General features: G+C 48.9%; 6 protein-coding genes across 9 annotated transcripts in view; 4 read left to right on the forward strand and 2 right to left on the reverse strand.

Moving 5' to 3' along the window:
- LOC27208017 overlaps window positions 1-7,344 on the forward strand; it is a 35,805-nt gene extending 28,461 nt beyond the window's left edge. For both annotated transcript variants that reach the window (XM_039292203.1, XM_039292204.1), the window contains exons 6-10: window positions 3,762-5,238; window positions 5,298-6,505; window positions 6,602-6,772; window positions 6,832-6,949; window positions 7,011-7,344. In XM_039292203.1, coding sequence (XP_039148137.1) covers window positions 3,762-5,238; window positions 5,298-6,505; window positions 6,602-6,772; window positions 6,832-6,949; window positions 7,011-7,041 — 3,005 coding nt within the window. In that variant the 3' untranslated portion in view covers window positions 7,042-7,344. The remainder of the gene's footprint in view (window positions 1-3,761; window positions 5,239-5,297; window positions 6,506-6,601; window positions 6,773-6,831; window positions 6,950-7,010) is intronic.
- Window positions 7,303-9,197, reverse strand: LOC6739485 (tRNA pseudouridine(38/39) synthase). Its single transcript, XM_002076346.4, has 5 exons — window positions 8,824-9,197; window positions 8,676-8,767; window positions 8,134-8,616; window positions 7,515-8,075; window positions 7,303-7,458 (listed from the first exon to the last, which is right to left on the reverse strand). The coding sequence occupies exons 1-5, from the start codon at window positions 9,105-9,107 to the stop codon at window positions 7,382-7,384; spliced, it is 1,497 nt and encodes a 498-aa protein (XP_002076382.1). The 5' UTR covers window positions 9,108-9,197; the 3' UTR covers window positions 7,303-7,381.
- Window positions 9,198-9,380: 183 nt separating this feature from the next.
- On the forward strand, window positions 9,381-11,931 carry LOC6739484 (F-box only protein 42). The gene is made up of 3 exons (XM_039292205.2): window positions 9,381-9,821; window positions 9,880-11,258; window positions 11,316-11,931. Exons 1-3 carry the CDS (start codon window positions 9,641-9,643, stop codon window positions 11,754-11,756), a joined length of 2,001 nt encoding a protein of 666 aa, XP_039148139.1. The 5' UTR covers window positions 9,381-9,640; the 3' UTR covers window positions 11,757-11,931.
- Window positions 11,913-17,469, reverse strand: LOC27208057. 2 transcript variants are annotated; one of them, XM_016183684.3, is made up of 2 exons: window positions 17,320-17,469; window positions 11,913-12,996 (listed from the first exon to the last, which is right to left on the reverse strand). In XM_016183684.3, the coding sequence occupies exon 2, from the start codon at window positions 12,985-12,987 to the stop codon at window positions 11,941-11,943; it is 1,047 nt and encodes a 348-aa protein (XP_016029040.1). In that variant the 5' UTR covers window positions 12,988-12,996; window positions 17,320-17,469; the 3' UTR covers window positions 11,913-11,940. The 2 variants fall into 2 exon arrangements, with proteins under 2 accessions (XP_016029040.1, XP_016029041.1); XM_016183685.3 differs by lacking the exon at window positions 17,320-17,469 and adding an exon at window positions 13,118-13,139.
- LOC6739486 lies at window positions 14,080-17,203 on the forward strand. 2 transcript variants are annotated; one of them, XM_039292206.2, is made up of 2 exons: window positions 14,080-14,202; window positions 15,829-17,203. In XM_039292206.2, the coding sequence occupies exon 2, from the start codon at window positions 15,829-15,831 to the stop codon at window positions 17,080-17,082; it is 1,254 nt and encodes a 417-aa protein (XP_039148140.1). In that variant the 5' UTR covers window positions 14,080-14,202; the 3' UTR covers window positions 17,083-17,203. The 2 variants fall into 2 exon arrangements, with proteins under 2 accessions (XP_039148140.1, XP_016029043.1); XM_016172225.3 differs by lacking the exon at window positions 14,080-14,202 and adding an exon at window positions 14,243-14,551.
- A 199-nt stretch (window positions 17,470-17,668) lies between the features above and the next one.
- Window positions 17,669-20,298, forward strand: LOC6735673 (mediator of RNA polymerase II transcription subunit 16). The gene has a single exon (XM_002082555.4). The coding sequence runs from the start codon at window positions 17,762-17,764 to the stop codon at window positions 20,222-20,224; it is 2,463 nt and encodes an 820-aa protein (XP_002082591.2). The 5' UTR covers window positions 17,669-17,761; the 3' UTR covers window positions 20,225-20,298.
- The last annotated feature ends 152 nt before the right edge of the window (window positions 20,299-20,450 follow it).

Below are 20,450 nucleotides of genomic sequence, written 5' to 3' on the forward strand. Positions count from 1 at the left end.
GAGTTGGTGCTGCGGAGAGCAGGCTGTGGTCTCGATTTTGAGGAGGAGCCCACCCTAAAAGCCTAAACTACACAGGGAGAAACCCTTTCTTGGTAACTTGGGAATAAGTCATAAAGCTGCTAAGGAAACTTTGTTATAAACACCTCTCTTTATAAATGATTATAGATAACACAGATCCTTCCTATATTATCAGAAATAAATGTTGCTGCCATCTGATTCTTTCAGTGTAGAATATCTCCCAGCCAACAGCCGACCAAGTGTGACAAAGCTGGGCATTATATGTCATTCAATGCAGTTCAGTTGAGTTCACTTTACTTTGGTTGAGTTCAGTTTAGTTGTAATGATTTGCACAAAGAGCACTTCATTTACTTTTATTTTTGCCCGGTTATGTGATATGTGATTGAGGTTTTCGGTTGTATAGATGGGTGGAGTTGTGAGTAATAGATATGGGTATTAGAGCGGCTAGTTAGATAAGCGAGGAATCGAGGGCAGGAAATGGCTGATGAAGTGATTGGCAAATCAAAGCATGAGAAAATATGAGTGCCGAAAGAAAGCCAGAATCAATACCGTACAAGTGTGCAAGCGATTTTCACTTTTCCTCGGCTGGCCAACCGCAGGCCATCATTATAAGCCGCGAGTTCTAGCAAACGGCAATTCAAATAATGTTTTCCAGCCCCTCTGCGGCAACCGCAAAACGTTTGATGATTGCATTCTGAGATGCCGGCCGACAAAAGCGGCCAAACAGCTGCAAGTCGGGCTGGAAAGATATGGCAGGTTTTATCAGGTGGCGCGGAAATCAGCAGCTGTTGCTCCACGAGACTCATTCATCTTGGGACCAAAGACAAAGTCACACCAAAGCCATAGCCATCGCCATCGCCATCACCATTGCATGCCAAAGTCACATTCTAAGTTCGTTGAGCTTTTGCCGCCTCTAATGCCGCACTTAATTGGTTTTAATTAAGGTTTTGCCAAGTGTGCCGGCCCAAGGTCAATTTCAGTTTGTATTAAGATATAGCTGAGTAAATATTTTCGTTTGCACATTGGTAAATGGCTTTCATCGAGGGAAAAACGATGAGAAATCAATAATCTTTAGGCCTCACTCTCAGCATAAATGCTATAATTTTCGATCCAGTTGAGGTTTCTGGATGGTTTCACCTCCTACTTCTTTATTTCTCCAATGGCGCTGCACGCATGCGCATTTATTGTGGATTATCGCTTATTACATGTTCCCCTGACTTGATTTCAAAACCGATTATCGATCTCTCATTGCCCGCCAACTCCATTTCCAGCTACAGCTCCAACTGAAACTTCAACTCCATGCCGTTATGGCCAAGTCTTCTGAGAAGAATTCTCCGCCAGCAATTCGCATTTGTACGTGAGATATTATTGCATGCCATGTGCACTTGGTCTTGGTTTCTCCGCGATTCCCAAACTGATTTCGATTCCGATGTTGATTTTGATGTTGATTCCGTTTGATCTGAAAGTGGCACAAAATCGCGACTTTTGAGTTCACATTTGCATACATGAATACGCCTTTCCCATGGCTTTTTGGTTATTGAACTTTTCGACCGTTTTACACTTTTAAGTGGGGCTTTTCTGATGCATATCAATTTGTTATTGTTATGGGTTCTTATGTGTCAAAATGATTTCTTAGTAATGGACATCCTAAGAAACTTCTTCAGCTAATAACATATATACGAAAAATATTAGATTCCTTGATTACGTAAAGTAATTATAGTTTGGAAAAGCACTACAGATATCTATTCCTTTCTCTGGCAACTCTGGAGAACTGCACTTCATCCGGCAAGAACCATGCCATCCTCCTCTGCAACACTTCAGATGTTCAGTTCTAAGATGGAGCTCCAGCTCTCTGGGTCTCGAATGGTTTTGCCTCAACATCGCTTGCATGTCAGCCGGCAAAAATGCAACAAAGCCATCTCCGACCAGCGACTTTTGAGGGGTGGAATAGTGGAAATGGGGAAAACGGGCCTCTTGGGCTGGCGGGCATTTGACACCGTCTTGAAAGTTAAGTGGGTGTAGAATTTGTGGCATGTGGCCGGCGGTGACTGCAGATGGAGCTGGAGCTGTGGACCGGGAGACCCAGAGATGGGGAGAGCCTCTTGGAGTGTGGCTGAGGTTGTCATATAATTGATGCCCGCGCGCCGTTTCCTATTATTGTTTAACACTCGCGCGGCAGCTCCGCCAGCCCCCACCGACCAATCCTGCCCCTCATTTCCGTCGGCTGTGTGATTGCAATGGTGAAAACTTTAATCAAAGGCGAACTCGGTCAGGCCTTGGGTGGAGTTTCGCCGTTTCGAGCGGCTGTCAACCTGCATTGGCTCTGGATCTGGCCACCCCTCGAACGCCTCCTCATCATCATCAGCACCATCATCATCCTCATCCGCATCCGCAACCCGGCTTCCAAGCCACTGCGCCCACACATGGCCTGAGCCAGGGCAATTTGAACGGACCAAAGCCCGTGGCTGGGCTGTGGCTATTAAACAACTTTGGCACGAGTCAGCGAAAGAAGCTGGAGGAAGCCAGTGATGGCTCACACTATCCCCAGTGATCACTGATTACCGCTTGGGTGCAGTGACTCACCTGAGTCTTGGACATCTTTAGCAAATATTACTTTTAAATATAAATCAATTTACGATATCGTTTAGAATCTCGATGACCACTTTTACATGAATTTGCATCACTGCATCGTTAGCTCATTAAATCTTAAGCACTTTCTTCAGTGGGTTAGTCAGTCACCTGAGTCATCGCCTCGCATCACTGATCACGGTTTTGGGGTCTCACTCCGCCACTTCGATTTGATGAAAATAGTTTTGGAAATTTTATTGGCGAAGCCGTATAATGCGCTTTGAAGTCAATGGCAATGCGACGCCTTCCTGATCCCCCGAATCATTGGATGTGCATGTTTTATGCTAATTGTTCGTAAATGCCCCGTCCCGCTGGCTCGGCACCTCATCTTCTGGCGATAAATATGGAACAAGCGCATAAATTTGTTTATTAACCAGACTCGAAGAGGGGTCTCTTTCCATTTTTAAGTGTTTGCAATTGCTGTTAAGGCCGGATCGTTAAAGTATTTTACGATGTTATTAGATTTCCACTGGACGATGGGCAGTTCGAGTCCATATAATGATTGGTTATGCTCTATTAGTAATTGAGGTGTGTTTATTGCTCAATAACTGTGCAGAACAGCGATCTCTCGATGACCAGGAGATGGGCTGCTAATGCTCAAAATCAATAGAATATGCAAACACACCTTTTTACAATCATTTATGGGTATATTCACTTCATTACAAGATTAGGGAATATCCCAAAAGAACAATAAGCAGTGCCAACCTTACGAAGGGGCAAATTAGCTTACCAGGTTGTCTTCTCTATAAATTATGACTATCTGAGTAAAGCCGCCTGAATCCTTTCTTGTCAAAAGCCTTCAACGTCAGTTAAGGTCGAAAGATCTTTAAGGCCGACCACTTCTTTTGTGCCTTTTTGTGGGGGAACTCCAACCGCAAATGCCTCGAAATCGGATGCCTTTTCACAGGCACGTGGCAGCCGGCTGACCGCAATGCAGCTGGAGCGGTAGATTGTCATTGGCCATGTCCAAGATCAAGTCCATGTGGAACCCTGGACATTTCTCATCTGTCCCGGCAACTGTGCCGACTTGTGGCCAGGCGTTAAGATTTATTGAAGTGTTATAATTAAGTTAGAAATCGCTTTCTGATTGCAAATCTTCCCTTCCCTCCCTGCAGTTTTCACCTGGGGCAAGCGCATGAGTCGCAAACTGGATTTGCTGAAGCGGAGTGACTCGCCCGCCGCCGCCCACAAATCGCATTCGGATTTGAGGAGTCTGTTCCACTCGCCAACGCACCACAAGAGTGGATCCGGTGGATCCAGCGGACCCAGTTCGGCGAAGGCATCGCCCTCACCCACTGGCGGCCATCAGAACAGCTCCGGCTCCACGACTAGCACCCTCAAGAAGTGCAAGTCGGGACCCATCGAGACCATCAAGCAGCGACACCAGCAGCAGCAGCAGCAGCAATCGGTCCAGGATGTGGGCACGGGACAGAGCCAGAGTGCTCAGTCCACGCCCACGCATCAGTTCCAGGCGGCCGCCCGCCCACAGAAAGCGCTAAAGAACTTCTTCCATAGGATCGGGTCCACCGGCATGCTGAACCATCGCTCCCACAATCTCCTTAAGGCTTCGGAGGCGGCTCAACAGGCCACCCCGGCAGCCACCACATTGTATAGGAGCAGCTCTACCAGCCAGCTGTCCAGCAGCTCCTACGTGAAGTGCGACGATCCCACCGAGGGTCTGAATCTTCAGAGGGAGCAGCGGGAACAGCGTCTTCCGCGGATCGCCAGCCTGAAGTCCAGTAGCTGCGATGACATAGCCAAGGTGAGCAGTTGCCTGACGGCCAGCACAAGTAGTGGCAGTGCCGCAGGCAGCTTGGGCTCTCCTCCAAGTAGTGCAGCAGCTGGTGGAGGCGGAACTGCATCCAACAACAGTGGCCAACACGATCCCTCGCGTCGTGGCGCCTTTCCTTACGCCTTCCTGCGATCACGTCTCTCCGTTTTGCCCGAGGAGAACCACGGAAATGTACCAGGACATCTGAAGCAACAAATACAGCGGCAGCGGGAGCAGCACCAGCAGCATCAGAGGGATCTTCTGCAGCAGGAGCAGACATCGTCGCCCCTTCCCCAGCGCCGATCCCCCGAACAGGCGATGCTGAACAATGTGTCACGCAACGACAGCATCACCTCCAAGGACTGGGAACCACTTTACCAAAGATTAAGTAGTTGTCTAAGTTCAAACGAGTCCGGCTACGACAGCGATGGGGGTGCGACGGGAGCCCGACTGGGCAATAATCTGAGCATCTCCGGCGGAGATACCGAATCTATTGCCTCGGGCACACTCAAGCGTAACTCGCTCATCTCCCTCAGCTCTTCGGAGGGCGTTGGAATGGGCATGGGCCTGAGTCTGGGACTGGGTGCCCCATCGACGAGGAACAGCAGCATCTGCAGTGCTCCCGTGTCGCTGGGTGGCTACAACTACGACTATGAGACGGAGACGATACGGCGACGATTCAGGCAGGTAAAGCTGGAGCGCAAGTGTCAAGAGGACTACATCGGAATTGTCCTGTCGCCCAAAACGGTGATGACCAATAGCAATGAGCAGCAGTACAGGTATCTCATCGTGGAACTGGAACCCTATGGCATGGCCCAAAAGTGAGTATTGGAAAATTAGAAATTAATTCATTTTCTAACTTCTAACTTCTCTTTTCTAGGGATGGCCGTCTTCGCCTGGGTGACGAGATTGTCAACGTAAATGGAAAACACCTGCGAGGCATTCAATCCTTTGCAGAGGTTCAGCGCCTGTTGAGCAGCTTTGTGGACAACTGCATCGACCTGGTGATTGCTCACGATGAGGTGACCACGGTAACTGATTTCTACACCAAAATCCGTATCGATGGGATGAGCACGCAGCGCCACCGGCTGAGTTATGTGCAGCGCACACAGAGCACGGACAGTCTGAGCAGCATGCAGAGTCTGCAGCTGCAGCAGGAGAGGATTCAGGGTCACAATACGGAACAGGAGCAGGAGGCACAGGGCGAGGATCAGTGCGATGCGCGTTCAATGGCCAGCGTCAGCACAATGCCCACTCCGATGCCGCTGATGCAGCATCGCCGGAGCTCCACGCCCAGGCACTCACTGGATGTCGGTGCGCCGGAGCATGAGCTCCTCAGGAGGCGGGCGCGCAGCTCCTCAGGTCAGCGCAGCTTGGCTCTAACACCGACCCCACTCTTTGCCAGCGGCAGCAGCAGCTGCTCCTCCTCCCCTAACCACCGGTTGCTGGATAACGAGAACGACCCTGCTAACGACACCGATTCCTATACGCCAGTGTATGCAAATCGGGCGGCAAGCGTGTGCGTGGCCTCCTCCCTGGCGGACGACGAAAAGTGGCAGTTACTGGCTCGGAAGCGCTGCTCGGAGGGTTCCGCCCTATCCGCTACACCGAACCCGCAGCAATTTGGCCAGCGCTCCCACTACGCCAGAAACTCCATCAATCTGGCCAACTCGCACTACCGCTCGCTCCGATTTGCCCACTCGCGGTTGAGTTCGTCGCGCCTTAGTCTGTTCATGCAGGCGCCTCCTAACAGTCTAACCGTCGGAGAGGGAGTCGCTAATACCCCATCCTCTACAGCTACCACAACCACTGATCTCACTAACCATCAGCAACAGCAGCAAAACCAGCAACAGACACACCAATCACTGTACATCAAGCACTCGCCAAAGAGCGTCTCATTGTTCTCGCCTAATCCCTATGTTAACGCCTCATCCTCACCAGCTTCGGCATCCACATCAGCGGGAGCCGGCTCCTCCCTGGCTCCGCCAGCCGCTGCCCTAATGCATCACAGGCCATCGCTTCCGGTGGCCAAGCTAACAATACGCGACGAGGAAATGGCGGAGGTCATCCGTGCGTCCATGAGCGAGGGTGAGATTCAGTAATCCAATAATCAACTAAATTGCTTACTAGAAGAAATCAAGTCATTTCCCGTGTCAAATACTAAACACTTGTTACAAATTATAGGTAGTGGACGTTGCACCCCGAAGACTATAACCTTTTTTAAGGGACCTGGACTGAAGTCGCTGGGCTTCAGCATAGTGGGAGGACGAGATTCGCCCAAGGGCAACATGGGAATCTTTGTGAAGACCGTGTTTCCTTCAGGTCAGGCAGCCGATGATGGCACACTGCAAGCGGGTAAGTTCCTCAAATGCATTTCGATGTCTACAGCCATAACTAAAATACATTCCAAACAGGCGACGAGATTGTGGAGATCAATGGAAACTCTGTGCAGGGCATGAGTCATGCCGAAACCATAGGACTCTTTAAGAACGTAAGAGAGGGCACCATTGTGCTAAAAATCTTAAGAAGAAAGTAAGTACATCTAGCAAACTATATTTTTAATTGAAACCTAATGTTTCACTTTTATTTGCAGATTACAGAAAGCTAAATCGATGGGTTGCTAGTTAATGCCCGTATTTGACTTATTCCCATGGTAATACATAATTATGGACAACCTACATCGTTTAACCAAGTTAAATGTTAGCTTCGTTAATTAAGTGAAGCCTTTTTCGTAATCGTACAAAGCCCCTTGCTAGAACTATACACTTATACAGACTCTATTTAGAAACTAGAATCCCAAATAGTATGTAAAGAATTGTATGAAGTTACAATTTTAAATTATTTACCCATTCTAGACTAGGCTATGGTTCGAAACGTTGTACAAGTTCTATTTACATACAACCTTAATATATTTACCTGAAAAGCAATATACGTTTTGTTTCAATAACATTATATTAAAATAAATCACTCTGTTTCCGTTTCATTCTTCACAATCAGTCGTTGCTTTTTTACAAAATGCTCAATCCGGTTCTCCAAGCTCTCTGCAAAAACTGATTGATTAGAGTAAACTAAAAATAAGTGTGCATTCAATACATACCACATCGTTTGCGTTCTAAAAGAGGCTGATATTGACGTGGATTGACGGAATCCTGCAACAGGTTTACCTGAGCCAGTACCTTCTCATTTGGCTTAAAGTTTTCTTCAAATAAGGATTCCAGTTGTTGCAGCACATTGCGTATCATGGTGCTCTTAACGCTAAATTGCGTCCACTCACACTGGGTGTTTTCGATAAGCTTCTGTAGATTTTCCTCATTGTAAATCCACGCCGTAAGATCACGCTCCAAGGGCTCGGGAGCATTTAAGTCATCTGATTCGTTGGCGACTGTATCCATGGCCTCTTCATTTGCATCACCGCTGCCTGAATGGTTTACACTTCTTGTTGTATGGTCTCGAAAATCGCAACGAAACAGATTTAAAGGCAAGCCAATGGCGGGGGTGTACTGCGGCTTGCAGGGATTAGACTCCACATCAAGCAGGTCACTTATTACGGCCGGTTTTTCCTTTTTTTGGCCCACAAGTAAAAGCACCGCCATAATGCAACGGATTTGGTGCCAGAGGAAGGCATTTGCTTGAATCTCCAGGTAGTACATGTCGTAGCCTGCAGAAAATTACGCTTTAAAATTTTATAGAACTAAAGCTCTTGCTCAGGAACAAACCGGAATTTGTATGATTCTCATCACAAGCTTCCACCCTGGCTGATTGCAAGTTTCTCATGTAGTTGGTTACTCCGTTGTGCACGTCCATTTTGCAGAAATTGCGGAAGTCGGCGTGACGCACTAAGAGATCACAGGCTTTACGCATGGCAGCAATGTCCAGGTCACCCTTAGGAAAGTAGTAACGATAGCTGCGAGAAACGCAATCAAATCGAGCACTATAAACCGGACTGCGCAGTGGCATCCAAGCCACGCACTGAATGTTCTTGGGCAGCACTCGATTCAGGAGTCCACAGTAGTCGATCTCGGAGGAAAGCGATGTGGGATCCAGCTGGGATTCGGGTGGATGCTTGCTGCGCAGATCTATGGAGATGACCTGGCAGAAGGCGCTCACCTCCTTGTCTGTGCGTCCACAGCGGTGATAATTGGAAGTGGCGCGAGATTCGATTAGGCAGGTACGAGTCAGTGCGCGGAACAAGTTGGATTCTGTGGCAAAGCAAAAGATTTACATTTTTGCATGTATTAGAGCTGAGTTAAGAACCTACCGATAGTATCATTGGAATCCTCCTGGCAGGCAAATCCTTGATAGTCCCAACCAAAGTAGGTAATCTTTAGCAAGACATGACGCTTGTGTGCACTGAAAAAATTGAATCATGGAACTTGATCTAATCTGGAAGTGGTTCCACAACATACCTGCTCCAATCGAACATACGTATCTTCTGCACTTTGTTGGATGTCTTGGCCACCTGGCTAACTTTGCCATCCGCTTCGTTGCCAAATAATCCAGAGTATTCCTTATCATGTTTATCATGCTCGCTTAACTTTTTCTGCAGCAGATTCCGCAACTGAAAGTTATAGGCCTCCAGTTGGACAACCTTATCGATCAGCTCGGTTTGGGTTAGTTTTTCGAGAGCCTCTCGGCTTAAGCCTTTTAATCGTTTATTTATAACAACTTTTTTGTCATTTGTTGCACTCATTTTGGAGGTTTATGAGACATAAACAATATAAAAGCAACACGTGAAATTCTTCTTGGCATTCGCAACGAAACGCGCACATAGACATGAGCAAGCTTTGCTAATAGCGCATATCCACTGGATGTTGCATGTTGTTTGTTGTATGAGAAAGCAGTTTAGCAATTTAAGCAATTCAGTAGGCGAAACTACATTTTTTCAGGTATCTTGAAGAATAAAACCTTTATTTAATAATCTTCCAAAGAAAGAAATTGATCATCAATAAACATTTGTTATGGAGCTTGTAATTTTGGTATTTTTATTGTGACCATTTGTATGTTTCTGACTTCAGCACGGTCACACTGTTCGCAGCCACTGTTTATGTTATAATTTATTTTGGTTGTATAAAAACACGAAAATCATCTGGAGTTCAAGCCAGCATATAAGTTAAGCGACCTAAACTCTTTCGCTGCCTTTTGCTGCTTCTGTGGTGCAGCATCCGCGGGTGAAGCACACCAAGAACGACACGAAGCAAGGGGGCAGCAAGGACATCACAAAGGATGGACGCGAGCAGTTACAAGGTCGATGGCGAGAACGACAATTGCGGGGCGACCTTGGCCGCTGTAAATCTGAATGTCCTTCCCGATGAGATACTGGAGTTCATTTTCACCTACCTGCCACCCTACGGCGACTTGGAGCACTGCAGCCTGGTGTGCAAGCGATGGCACGCCATTGTGAAGAGTGGGTATCTGGAAAGTGCGAACATAATACAACTTAACTATCTTTTTATGCTTTGCAGACCTTGTGCGCCGTTCCAAGCACAATCTGGAGAAGGGCCTCATCGACTTTCGACTGCGCTGGGAGGTGTTTTCCCAGCAGACAGTCAATGGCGGGGCTGGAGCACCATTATCCTTTATTGCCGGACGATTTGCTCACTCGGCTGTGCGGCAAGACAACTCCATGTACGTGTTCGGCGGCGGCTCCTCGTCGGACACCACCTTCAACGATCTGTGGCGCTTTGACTTGACGCACATGCGGTGGGCGCGGCCAGTGGCCACAGGAACCTATCCCTCGCCCAAGGGCAGTGCATCAATGGTAGCGTGGCGGGACCAGCTGATACTCTTTGGCGGATGGCGATACCCTTCGCTACATCCGCCCTACCAACCATGGTGCTTATTTGACGAGCTGCACTACTACGATCTTGGAAAGAACCGCTGGCTGCTGCGAAGCTCCCTATCTTCCCCACCACCGATGGCTGGACACTCGGCCACGGTACATGGCGATCGGATGGTAGTTTTTGGCGGTTACCAGATCAAAGACGATTTCAATGTAAACTCAAACGACACATGGGTACTGGATCTGCCGGAGCAGCGCTGGTGGCAGCCACTCTTTGTGGGCAACACGCGACCCAGTCCGCGATACGGACAAATCCAGGTAGAGTTGGGAAAGAATCACCTGCTGATCGTGGGAGGATGTGGCGGTGCCAATCGGGTGTACACTGATGCCTGGCTGCTGGACATGACCAGGGATGTATGGAGCTGGAAGTCTATTGCTGTGCGCAACAAGCGCTTTGGAGCCGTCCACATGTGGTGCAATCCCGGTTGCAAGGTCAACAACTACCTGGTGGTCGTGGGCCCATCGCCCAACATGCCGCAGGACTTCCAAATGATGAAGCAAAGCAGAGTCCCAGTCGTTGGAGGACGTGGACCTCCGCCGCCGAATCCTCTTCAAAACGTACCTCCAAGGGGATACCGGATACCAGTTCCGGATCGTCGACTAGGTGGAGGACTGGGTGGACCTGGTCAAAATCGTGGAGGAAACATCCGTCCTGGAGTGGGAGGTGCAGCAGCAGCACTGGGTCCTCAAGAACAGTATTTGGCCAACCGAAGAGCAATTCTTAATCAACACATGCAGCAAGCTCAGCAATTCCTGCACAACAGCAATGTGAACAATAATAACAATAATTACCAACCGCGCTCGGGAAGATTGAGTGATCTGCATGCCCCGCCTGCTCCGGCTGCAGCTGCTTCTCCTCCATCCCCGCCAGTGCGACCAAATGCTCCGCCATCTCCCGCCGACGGCGATGTGGATGCCGCACAGCGCTTGCAAAGAAATTTAGCTCTAAGGTGTCGTGATAATGAACCTAGGCTACCAAAACGTTTCGATGAGCTCTATGAGGTAAGTGTTTTTAAGTGCGCGTATTGTGGACCTCTAACTTATTTTCTGTTTCAAAAGGATCCCTTTCGAATGGCCGCCTTCAATGTGCCCACACGATCGCGGAGTGCTTCGCGGGATCACAACGAGCGAATACGACGTATGGAGGAGAAGATGAACGCCATTCGCAATTCGCGACGCAGCGCACCGGCGGCCGCCCAAGTGGAACCACAACCGCTACGCGCACCCTCTCCCAAACGATTGCGCTGCAATGTGCAATCCCTGTTCGTGTGTGACATCTCCGGCATTTTGGACAGCAGCGAACCCGCCCTCGAGTGGGTGGAATACAAAAACTTCGGAGTGCTCAAGGGTGCTCCGGATCGGCTAATCCTCTCGAGCCTCATTGCTGGCAACGGCGAGCTCATCCTCTTCGGGGGCGTGCACAAGGAGACACTAACGGACATCACACACCATGTGTCCAATTCCATACACTTCCTGAGTGTGCCACGTGATATTATCTAAGCTGTGAACCGACGCCCGTCCTAGTCCAAAGTTACTCGGATAGCACTCTGTTGCTGGTAACTCCACTTCCCAAATCCCTCAAAGTTCGGCGTTAGAGGTTCATTTAGGCTTAAATTGAGTGTAATGAAGAATATGTTTTATGATTATAAACGATTATTTACTAGTGGATCTCCAACGATTGGCTTTAATTTTTGCTTTCCAGCACTTTTATTAGGTCGTAAGCATGTTGGAAACGCATATCACAGAAGTCATCTTGGCATGCTACACACTGCTCCAGGAGCAGCTGCAGCTTTTCGTTGTGCAAATTCTTAAGCAAGAAATCCCTTAGCAAAAGGCACGCCTGGTAGATATTGGCATCCAGCTGGTGGCCGGAGCAGAAAGCCGAGACATCAAATGTGAAGCCCTCGCCGGGCAGCGGGTCGTACTTTTCGGCTTGTCCTGCTGCGGTTGAAGCGTCCACCAGGACCACGGAGTCCAAATCAATGAGGTACACCTTCTTGGTTTCTTCGTCGTAAGCGAAATTATCGGCCGTGAAATCGGTTAAAATAATGCGAAAGTCCGCGAAGCCAAAAGTTAGCTTGAGGGAGAGTTGGATCAACTGGAGAGCCAGCTCCACACGCAGACCTTCTTCGGCATCGACGTAATGAGCTAATGTGCGTCCAGCGTATGATTGAAAATGTGTCAGTCCGCAGGAGGCGTATGGGGTAGGCACTGGAAAGCCCTGCAGATGCAGTTCCTGCATGAGCAGCGGACTGACGTAGTGCATCATGTAGAACCACACACTGGCAGCGGCATGTCCACGCTGCTCCAAATACGAAACGAAACGGGGTTCCCTTGCCAGACTTCGGCAGAGATGAAAACCACCAGGTTGCTCCTCTAGTTCATAGAAAGATCTTTTCACATTTTTCATCTGATAGCTATGCGCATCAATGATCTTTCTTTTGGCCACCAGCTGGACTTCCTGATCCTGGTCTTTTAGCCTTAGATAGTGAATCGCTCGACGATCAACGAGCAACGAAATGGCTTTCACAAGTCTACTCCAATCCGAGGGCTCTGCAATTTTCTGGAAGATAACACCGCATTGCTCTTTCTGTCCAACGAAACAGTCTGGACACAAGCGCAGATCCTTCTCGAAAAGCTCCTGGAACACCTCCCGCTGCGGCTTCACCTGCAGCTCCTGCAGCAGGGCCAAAATGAGCACCACTTTTAGTTGGCCGTATGACAGGTGCATCACAGGGAGCTGCAAAGAGACGAAAGGGAAACAAATGAAGGGGCTTGCCAAACAACAGAAGAAGCCACATGTGTGTGTATCCGAAGAAATGTGCGTGAGGGCCCAGCCTCCAGTCCACTGGTCACATTACCTGTTTGGCAGCTACACGCCAAAAGCGAACCTAAGCACCGAGCCAAAGAGGCAGATGGTTATGCCCGCTTACCGAAGCGTCTATACTCTTTCGCTACATTTAGTTATATTTGCTATTAAGCTGGGTATGTATTTCAAGTATTAATAGGCTGCGAAGACTGGGATTTCCTTTTTTACTAGTTCCTTAAAGTAATATCAAATGCTTCCATTTATTCTATTATATCTTTTAAGTTCTATATTATGTATCTTTAATTAAGTCATGATGACAGCTGATTAGATTATGACACCACTATCGCTTTTATCACACCAACTTAAGGGCTCATGCCGAAATGGTTACCCCACAAGGTCCGAAGAGTATGCCGTCGGGGGGGACTTACAGAAATAACTTTGGTTCTGAAGAAGAGCCAATTCAATGGGTTCAAGGTTGGCCATCAATCGCTGGGAGCAAGAAGCGAGGCAGACGCTTAATTTGTAATCTCTGCAGAGGTGGGAGAGCAGCCATTATGGCGATACCAGTCGCATCCTCCAAGACGCACTACCTCTCGCCTTGCCCTATACTTCAAAATTAAGTGTGCCCAGAATGGACTGGCTCTGGGAGAAGACGTTGGGGCTATGGTGCTCATTCTTTAACGACGACGAGGAGGATAATGACTCGGCTAAAGATTCAGCACCATTGCCCACGACTTCGCCAGTGCCTCAGACTATCAAAAGAAAATCCCGTGTGAGATTTAGCCGCAGCACCATACGAAAACTCCAACTCAACCAACTGGAACAGTTGGGCTCCACAAACGCCTTTTTTAACTTCCTGCTCGCCCAGCGGATTCGAGAAGTGGGCTTGGTCGGTCTCAACTACCTGGATGTGTTGAAGTCCCAGCGACTAATTTCGGGGAAACGCATCTGGGACTCCATGGATGAGAAGCAACGGAGCCCCTACCTAAAGCTGGCTGAAAGTGTTCGTCAGAACGATATGGAAACCTTTCGGGATAAGAGGAAACTCGATGAAATCGGCTACCAAATGTACTCGTGCGAAAAAAGAACGAAGATCGCCGAGAACGCACTGAGAGATTGGGAGACGCAGCAGAGGAGGTGAGACCTGAAATCGAAATCGCTTGGAGAACGTTTCCCCAAACCGAGTAAGATCAGTTGAAGGTGGCGCGTTGCGCTCGACGGTTGTCGCTATTCTGGTTCTCGCTCAAGTTCTCCGAACTCTTGGAACAGCTGGGTAGTCTGGTCTGGCCTGGCGCATAAAGACGCGATATCGGTCAAGTTCAGACGAGGAAGACGACGCCGCGGCGATCACTCAATTAGCCTCGCCGTGAGGGCGCGTGAAATTCACTTTTAAATTTCCCCAACTCGATTTTCACATACACAAATCGCTTTTGTTACGATTCTCGCGTGTGCTTGTTTGAAAAGGAATTTGTCACAGTGCCAAAAGGTGTGTGTGTTCTTCTTGGAAATGTCCACTTAGCTCGTAAACTATTCCAATGTTCTAAAAAGCCATAAATTAGCCCTAAGGTCGCACGTGAACCCTTCACCACCTGGGCTAGCCTCACTTTACGCAACTGAACACAGAGCAGCTCGCGATTCGAGGCGAGTCAACAAAGTGCGCAGCAGAAGTCCAGAATATTGATTGACTTTGCAATAAAATATAAATATTTGCATGAGCTCGAAATTTTCAGAGACAGGGAATTAACACTCAGCTTATTTTCGGGCCACATGTTGTCTGGATGCAGCCCATATCCAAGTACTATAGGTTATATATTATTGAGGGTTATTTAGCTTGTCAGTAATTGGAGGAGGGCACATAAACCACCGTGCTAGCTACCCATAAATTGCACATTAGATAACACCGACATGTGCTCCTCGCTGATTTCGAGAGGCCCCCATATAAGTCGCGTTAGCCGGAGCCCCACTTGTCCAACTGAGATCTGTACAAACACTTTAAACCGGTTATACACATATAGTACCCGCTGGGAAAACAAATAGCGAACCCAAGCCGGCAATAGATGAATAACCAAGCAACCAACCAACCAGCTGGCTGGTAAACAATCGCGTCGTATTATTATTTTGGCTTATTGATAAACAAAAGCCTGTCATGTGTGCGATTGTCTATATACATACAAATGTGTTTATATATCTGCATTCTTGGCCATGACCAAGGAAATCTGATGCATGTCGCGTAAGTGATAATATTCAAATCGAATTACGTCACGTTGACTGCAGGCACTCGAACCCCCTTGACTACATATGTACTATTTTTCAAGGGGATTGCGTTATCGGACATTTAAACTTTTCGCTTTGTGGCACACGCCCTTTTAATTAATAGCCATAAAATAGCAAGCGAAATTGGAAGCGTGAAATTTGATTTCTTAAAATATCAAGTGTTACGACTCTTTCAGCTCTTTATAGCTCTTTATAACTTACTGAAAAGAGTTACTAACTGAATAAACTAAGAACTTATTAAACATAGCAAAGACCTGTTTTGGCCAAACATCTTTTCATTTTAACCGAAATCGTTAGTTTGCGCACAAACAAAACTTTAGCTAGTTCTTTTGAATTTACATACATCTCGTATCGCTTTCTATTCGCCCGCGCCTGAATAGTTTCTATTATACTTCGAATGATTGATGGCCTCCCATGACAAGGGCAAATTGGAAACGGGTTTTCGAATGGCTCATTAATATCTACCACCTTTCTCTGCCCCTTTCGCAGATGAGCATCTCGGCGGTGGATCGCAAAGAGCAGGCCAGTGTGAGCAGCGGCCTGGGTAGGCGATACGGGCAGCTGCTCCGTGGAGCCAAGTACACAGATTGCGTGTTCCACGTGTGCGAGGAGCAGGTGAAGTGCCACAAGCTCATCCTGAGCTCCGCCAGTCCCGTTTTCGAGGCAATGTTCTTTGGTCCCATGCAAAACAACGAGCCCGAGCCGGAAATCGAAATCCACGACATAAGCTCTGCTATCTTCAAGGTGCTGGTGGAGTACATCTACACGGGCGTCGTTGACTACAATGACCTGGAGCTGGTGGCCTGCATAGAGCTGTACTATGCAGCTGAAAAGTATCTGCTGGAGGAGCTGATTGCCGACACGCTAATGGCCATCACCCGCAAGCTACGCTTCGCCAATATCTTGCCCGCTCTGGAGCTAAGTGTTTGCATGGGCCTCGACGGGCTGCTGGAGGTCTGCATGACCTTCTTCATGCGATGCTGTGTTAATAATGGACAGTATATGAGCCACCTTAAGGAGCACTATGTGCACGTGTCCAAGGAGTGTGTGAAGGCCATCATAGCGGCGTGCAAGGAGCCGCACAAGCTGCTCATCTGGTATGTTTATGAGTGGACACGCCAGGAGTGCGAGCAGTTGGGCCTGGGTCCCAGCGATGCCGACTTAGTAGTCCACGACTTGGGTGGCAAAACAAGCGATTGGCCAGTGGCTTCGGGTGCTAGTGATTTGGAATCACCGGCCCTAGCTCCGGTGGTTTTGGTGGAGCGCTGCTATTACAAGGCCTGCAGGCCCTTTACAGTGGATGCAGAATCTCCGCTGTTTCGCTTGCGTCTAAAGTGCTCTAGATTTATCTCCTTGATGGGCTTGGTCCTGAACAGCAGGATGACTCCCAACCTATTGGGTCACGTCCAGCAGCTGGAGTACCGCGAATCGCTGCGCCTGGACCTATGCGAGGTGCCCGCTGAAAGCGATGGTCCGGCCACGGCGCCCGTGTGGAGTCACGTTGTCCAGGGCCAGAATACAAAGTACAACTGCAACCTGCATCTTGGCTGGCTACGCGAAGAGGCCTGTGTGCTCAATCCGGAGCTGACCTATGAGCTTCAGATACGCTGGGACAGCAGTGCTTACGGCGCCGAGTATCCGTGCAGCCTGCAGTCCTGCCAGGCGGACGGAATCCGCTTCACCGACGAGGACAGCTTCAGCGGAAGTCTCGTCAAGGGACTGCGCTATGCCAACCTGGTGTAGTCGCTCCAGCCGCGATATCCTAATTAGTTAGTTCGTAAGACGTGTATGTATTTATTGCCCTAAGTTAATGTACGCTGCCTCAGAGTTCAATAAACTGTGAGTAATATCGCTTCAAACACAAGACGTCTGCTGATAAATGGAAAAAGCCGGTTTGCAGCCGTTTTTGAATGAAACGAATGAACGTCGAACTCGATCGGGGAACGGCGTTCCGGCTTTGAATACGGAAACTTATCTCACCTGTTGTTGCGGCTACAGATCAAGACACCTGCGTCGGCGAAACGACAGCTAACATCGGTAAAAAAATAAACTATAATATAATCGCCAGATGTAAACAAAGCGAAATTGAACGAGGGACAGTGTGACCAACTGGTCATAATAATTCTTGGGTAAATTAGGGCGACCATAAAATAGTGAACACAGAGGAACTGGCTATTTAATAACCTAATTTTTATTTACTGTAACAGCTTTATTTGATGTTCAGAATTAAAATATTTATAAGCGTTACCTTAAATCTAAACATAAAAACGAAACACTTTACAGTAACAATGGAATCAAATATGCAGTGGAAAAACGCTAGACACACGCGCAACAGTGCTGTAAAATTTTACACAAGTAGTGTTGGCAGACGCCGGGTGCAAAACAATAATAGTCCGCTTTGGTTTTTGTTTACGCTGCAAAAATGACGATTTTGTACAAAGTGGAGGGCAAGGAGTTCAGCAAGGACAGCGTATTTCCGCACAAGAACGTCCTCTGCTCAGTCTCCGCACGGAACATCGTTGCGTTTAGCGCCCTGCAGAGCGCCATATTTCCGGCATCCCACGGAGGAGATGCCGGCGATGGATCTTTGCCGGGAGCGGGTTTGGGCGTAGGCGCGAGCAACAGCCATGTGTACGTGTGCGACATCGTGACGCCGTGGGAATACTACAAAGTGTGCTCCTCCAAGTCGCTGATCAGTGTGCTCCAGTGGAGTCCCAACGGGGAGCAACTGTTGCTTGGATACGTCGGCGGTCGCGTCGAGATCTGGCAGCCGAGGAACCAGTCCATTAACCTGTGGGTGCTGCATTACTACGCCACCGTGCCCAGCGAGGACATAATCGAGGCACAGTTCTTTCACAACGGCAAAGGCGTGATCTTCAATGCGCTGAAAAAGGATCACACTTACTATGCGGAGAAGTTCGAGCGGGTGGAGCAGCAGAGGCCCACTCTCAGCGGATTTGGCGGAGTGGCCAGCGAGGGATGCGTGCTACTTACTTCCTCAGGCCTGCTGGCCGCCTTCAGTCTCCCCGCAATCCAAAAGACATCCGCCGCAGGAGGAACAGCTGATGGCCCTGCCCACGAGGTCGTCGAGCTGACACCTGCGCTCCACAGCATCGGCATATCGCGCAGCTTCATCGAACACTGCAGCATGACGCCAAGTCCATCGGGAGCCCTTAGTATCGCTTTCAGCTGTGGCTGGCAGCAACAGTTGGTGCAATGCTTTAAGGTCTCGCTTTCGTTGGAGGGCGAACTGGGTCTGGAGCAGCACTTGGCCATCAAATCCGAGTCCCAGACCAGCATATTTCTGGGTCCTCTTGACGGAAGGCGGATCAGTCACCTAAAATGGACGCGAATAGCCAACGAGGACGTGATTTTTATAGCCTACGCTTGTCCAGATGGTGCTGGCAGCCAACTGGAGCAATGGACATTGACACGCCGTCACCAAAGTGTCCACGCCCTGCTTCAGGGTGGCGGAGGTGCCAACAACAAGCCAAATGAGTTCGTGCAATCGGAAAGCTGGGAACAGGTTGGCAAGGTGCAACTAAATGCATCCTTGGCGGATATCAGCGTCACACGACTATCAGTATCAACGCCGGACTTTTGCCAAGTGTACGCCATTCTGCAGGACAACAGCGTCCAGGTGCTGGAGCCCAACTCGATGAAGCAGCTTAATCACACCCAGTTTGATAAGTTATCCGGCACCAGTGGAGGAATAAAGTTCGTTAGCGGCGACTTGACACCTAGCAGCCAAATGCTCCTAATCTTTGATAGCCATGCACAACTTTACGCCATGCAGGCACCTCTGCTGAAGCAAGGAGGATCTGGTTTGCTGCTGCTGGAATATTGCATCGTTACAGGTTGCGATGCCAGCGATGTGCTACTCCTTAATCTAGGCAACCTCGAGGCTCTAGTGGAGAAGCTAACCGACAACTTTACGCGGCAACCTTCCTTCGTGCGGCACTTTTACTATGCTAATTTTCTGGCCCTCAAGTCCAACATATGCCGCGTGCAGCAGCAGGAGTTTGACAATCTTATTATCCTACACGCAATATCCACCACATTTAAGAGCCTCCTGCGGCCCTCTGATCTGGGTTTCCAGGATAAAGGACCTGCCGATAACTTGGCCATCAAGCTGGCCGAATCCATTCCGGATGTGGACACCGTGATGCTGAACCTGGACGCCAAGGACTTTACAGTGGAGCCGGTTATGCTGCAAAGTCTACAGCAACTGATTCAGTGGGTCACTGACCTGGCGCTCAACATGCTGCATCGTCTGCCCGAGGAGGTAATGAAGACCAAGCTCTCCGGAAAGCGGCCAAGCTACGACATCAGCCGAGACATCGTGGCCATCAGCAGTCTCCGCGAACTGCTGGTTATGATCCGCATTTGGGGCCTGCTAAACACCCAGTGCCTGCCCGTCTACACCAAGACGATGGACAACATCGATGTGCTAGTGATCCTGTTTCGTTTGCTTACTCGCCTGGCCCAGAATCCTGCGGAGCCGGACGAAATGCTGCTGGACGAGTGCAGCCTGCTGTCCAAGCAGCTCCTGATTCCCCAGCCCACCAAGTTCAATCCCACGACTTTGCTGAGTGCCCAAGGATTCGCTGCCGTAAAGTCGGGACAGCTGCAGTTCACCTCCCTGGAGGAGCCAACTTGCTTGCAGGACATGGAGACGGAGGAGGTGGTCTTCGCCAGCTCCGTGAAGGATGGCGTGAGCAATCTCCAACTGGGCGCCCGACCCAGCCACATCCGGAGATGCGCCCGCTGCGGATTCGTGTTCGTAAATAACGCCAGTAAGGTGGCCAAGACGTCGGCCCTCAAGGCGTGGTTTAGTAAGTGGCTGCACTGCCACTGTGGGGGCTTCTGGAAGCAGGTTCACTAGTAAATCTGTGTGAGCAATGACTTAGTTCTTAAGTATGATTTAAGCTTCAAATAAAAGTTAATGATTGATAACAATATTAGTGAAATCAAGAAATTGAATATACTAAATATATTTCTTCTTTGCCCTCGTGCTAGTTCAGAAAACATAAGCAAGAGAGAAGTCACCATCAAAACTAAATTTATTTGAATGAAAAAATATTTTTTAACCATATCCGTGAATTGTGGTT

The sequence above is a fragment of the Drosophila simulans genome, chromosome 2R (assembly GCF_016746395.2).
Source record: "Drosophila simulans strain w501 chromosome 2R, Prin_Dsim_3.1, whole genome shotgun sequence".
Lineage (NCBI taxonomy): Eukaryota > Metazoa > Arthropoda > Insecta > Diptera > Drosophilidae > Drosophila > Drosophila simulans.

Coding starts and splice junctions, on each gene's coding strand:
- LOC6739485 (XM_002076346.4), bottom strand. CDS start 9,107: ATGAGTGCAACAAATGACAAAAAAGTTGTTATAAATAAACGATTAAAA. Junction 8,768..8,823: donor CGTATGTTCGATTGGAGCAG/GTATGTTGTGGA, acceptor CAATTTTTTCAG/TGCACACAAGCGTCATGTCT. Junction 8,617..8,675: donor GGATTCCAATGATACTATCG/GTAGGTTCTTAA, acceptor GCTTTGCCACAG/AATCCAACTTGTTCCGCGCA.
- LOC6739484 (XM_039292205.2), top strand. CDS start 9,641: ATGGACGCGAGCAGTTACAAGGTCGATGGCGAGAACGACAATTGCGGG. Junction 9,822..9,879: donor ATGGCACGCCATTGTGAAGA/GTGGGTATCTGG, acceptor TATGCTTTGCAG/ACCTTGTGCGCCGTTCCAAG. Junction 11,259..11,315: donor GTTTCGATGAGCTCTATGAG/GTAAGTGTTTTT, acceptor CTGTTTCAAAAG/GATCCCTTTCGAATGGCCGC.
- LOC27208057 (XM_016183684.3), bottom strand. CDS start 12,987: ATGCACCTGTCATACGGCCAACTAAAAGTGGTGCTCATTTTGGCCCTG.
- LOC6739486 (XM_039292206.2), top strand. CDS start 15,829: ATGAGCATCTCGGCGGTGGATCGCAAAGAGCAGGCCAGTGTGAGCAGC.
- LOC6735673 (XM_002082555.4), top strand. CDS start 17,762: ATGACGATTTTGTACAAAGTGGAGGGCAAGGAGTTCAGCAAGGACAGC.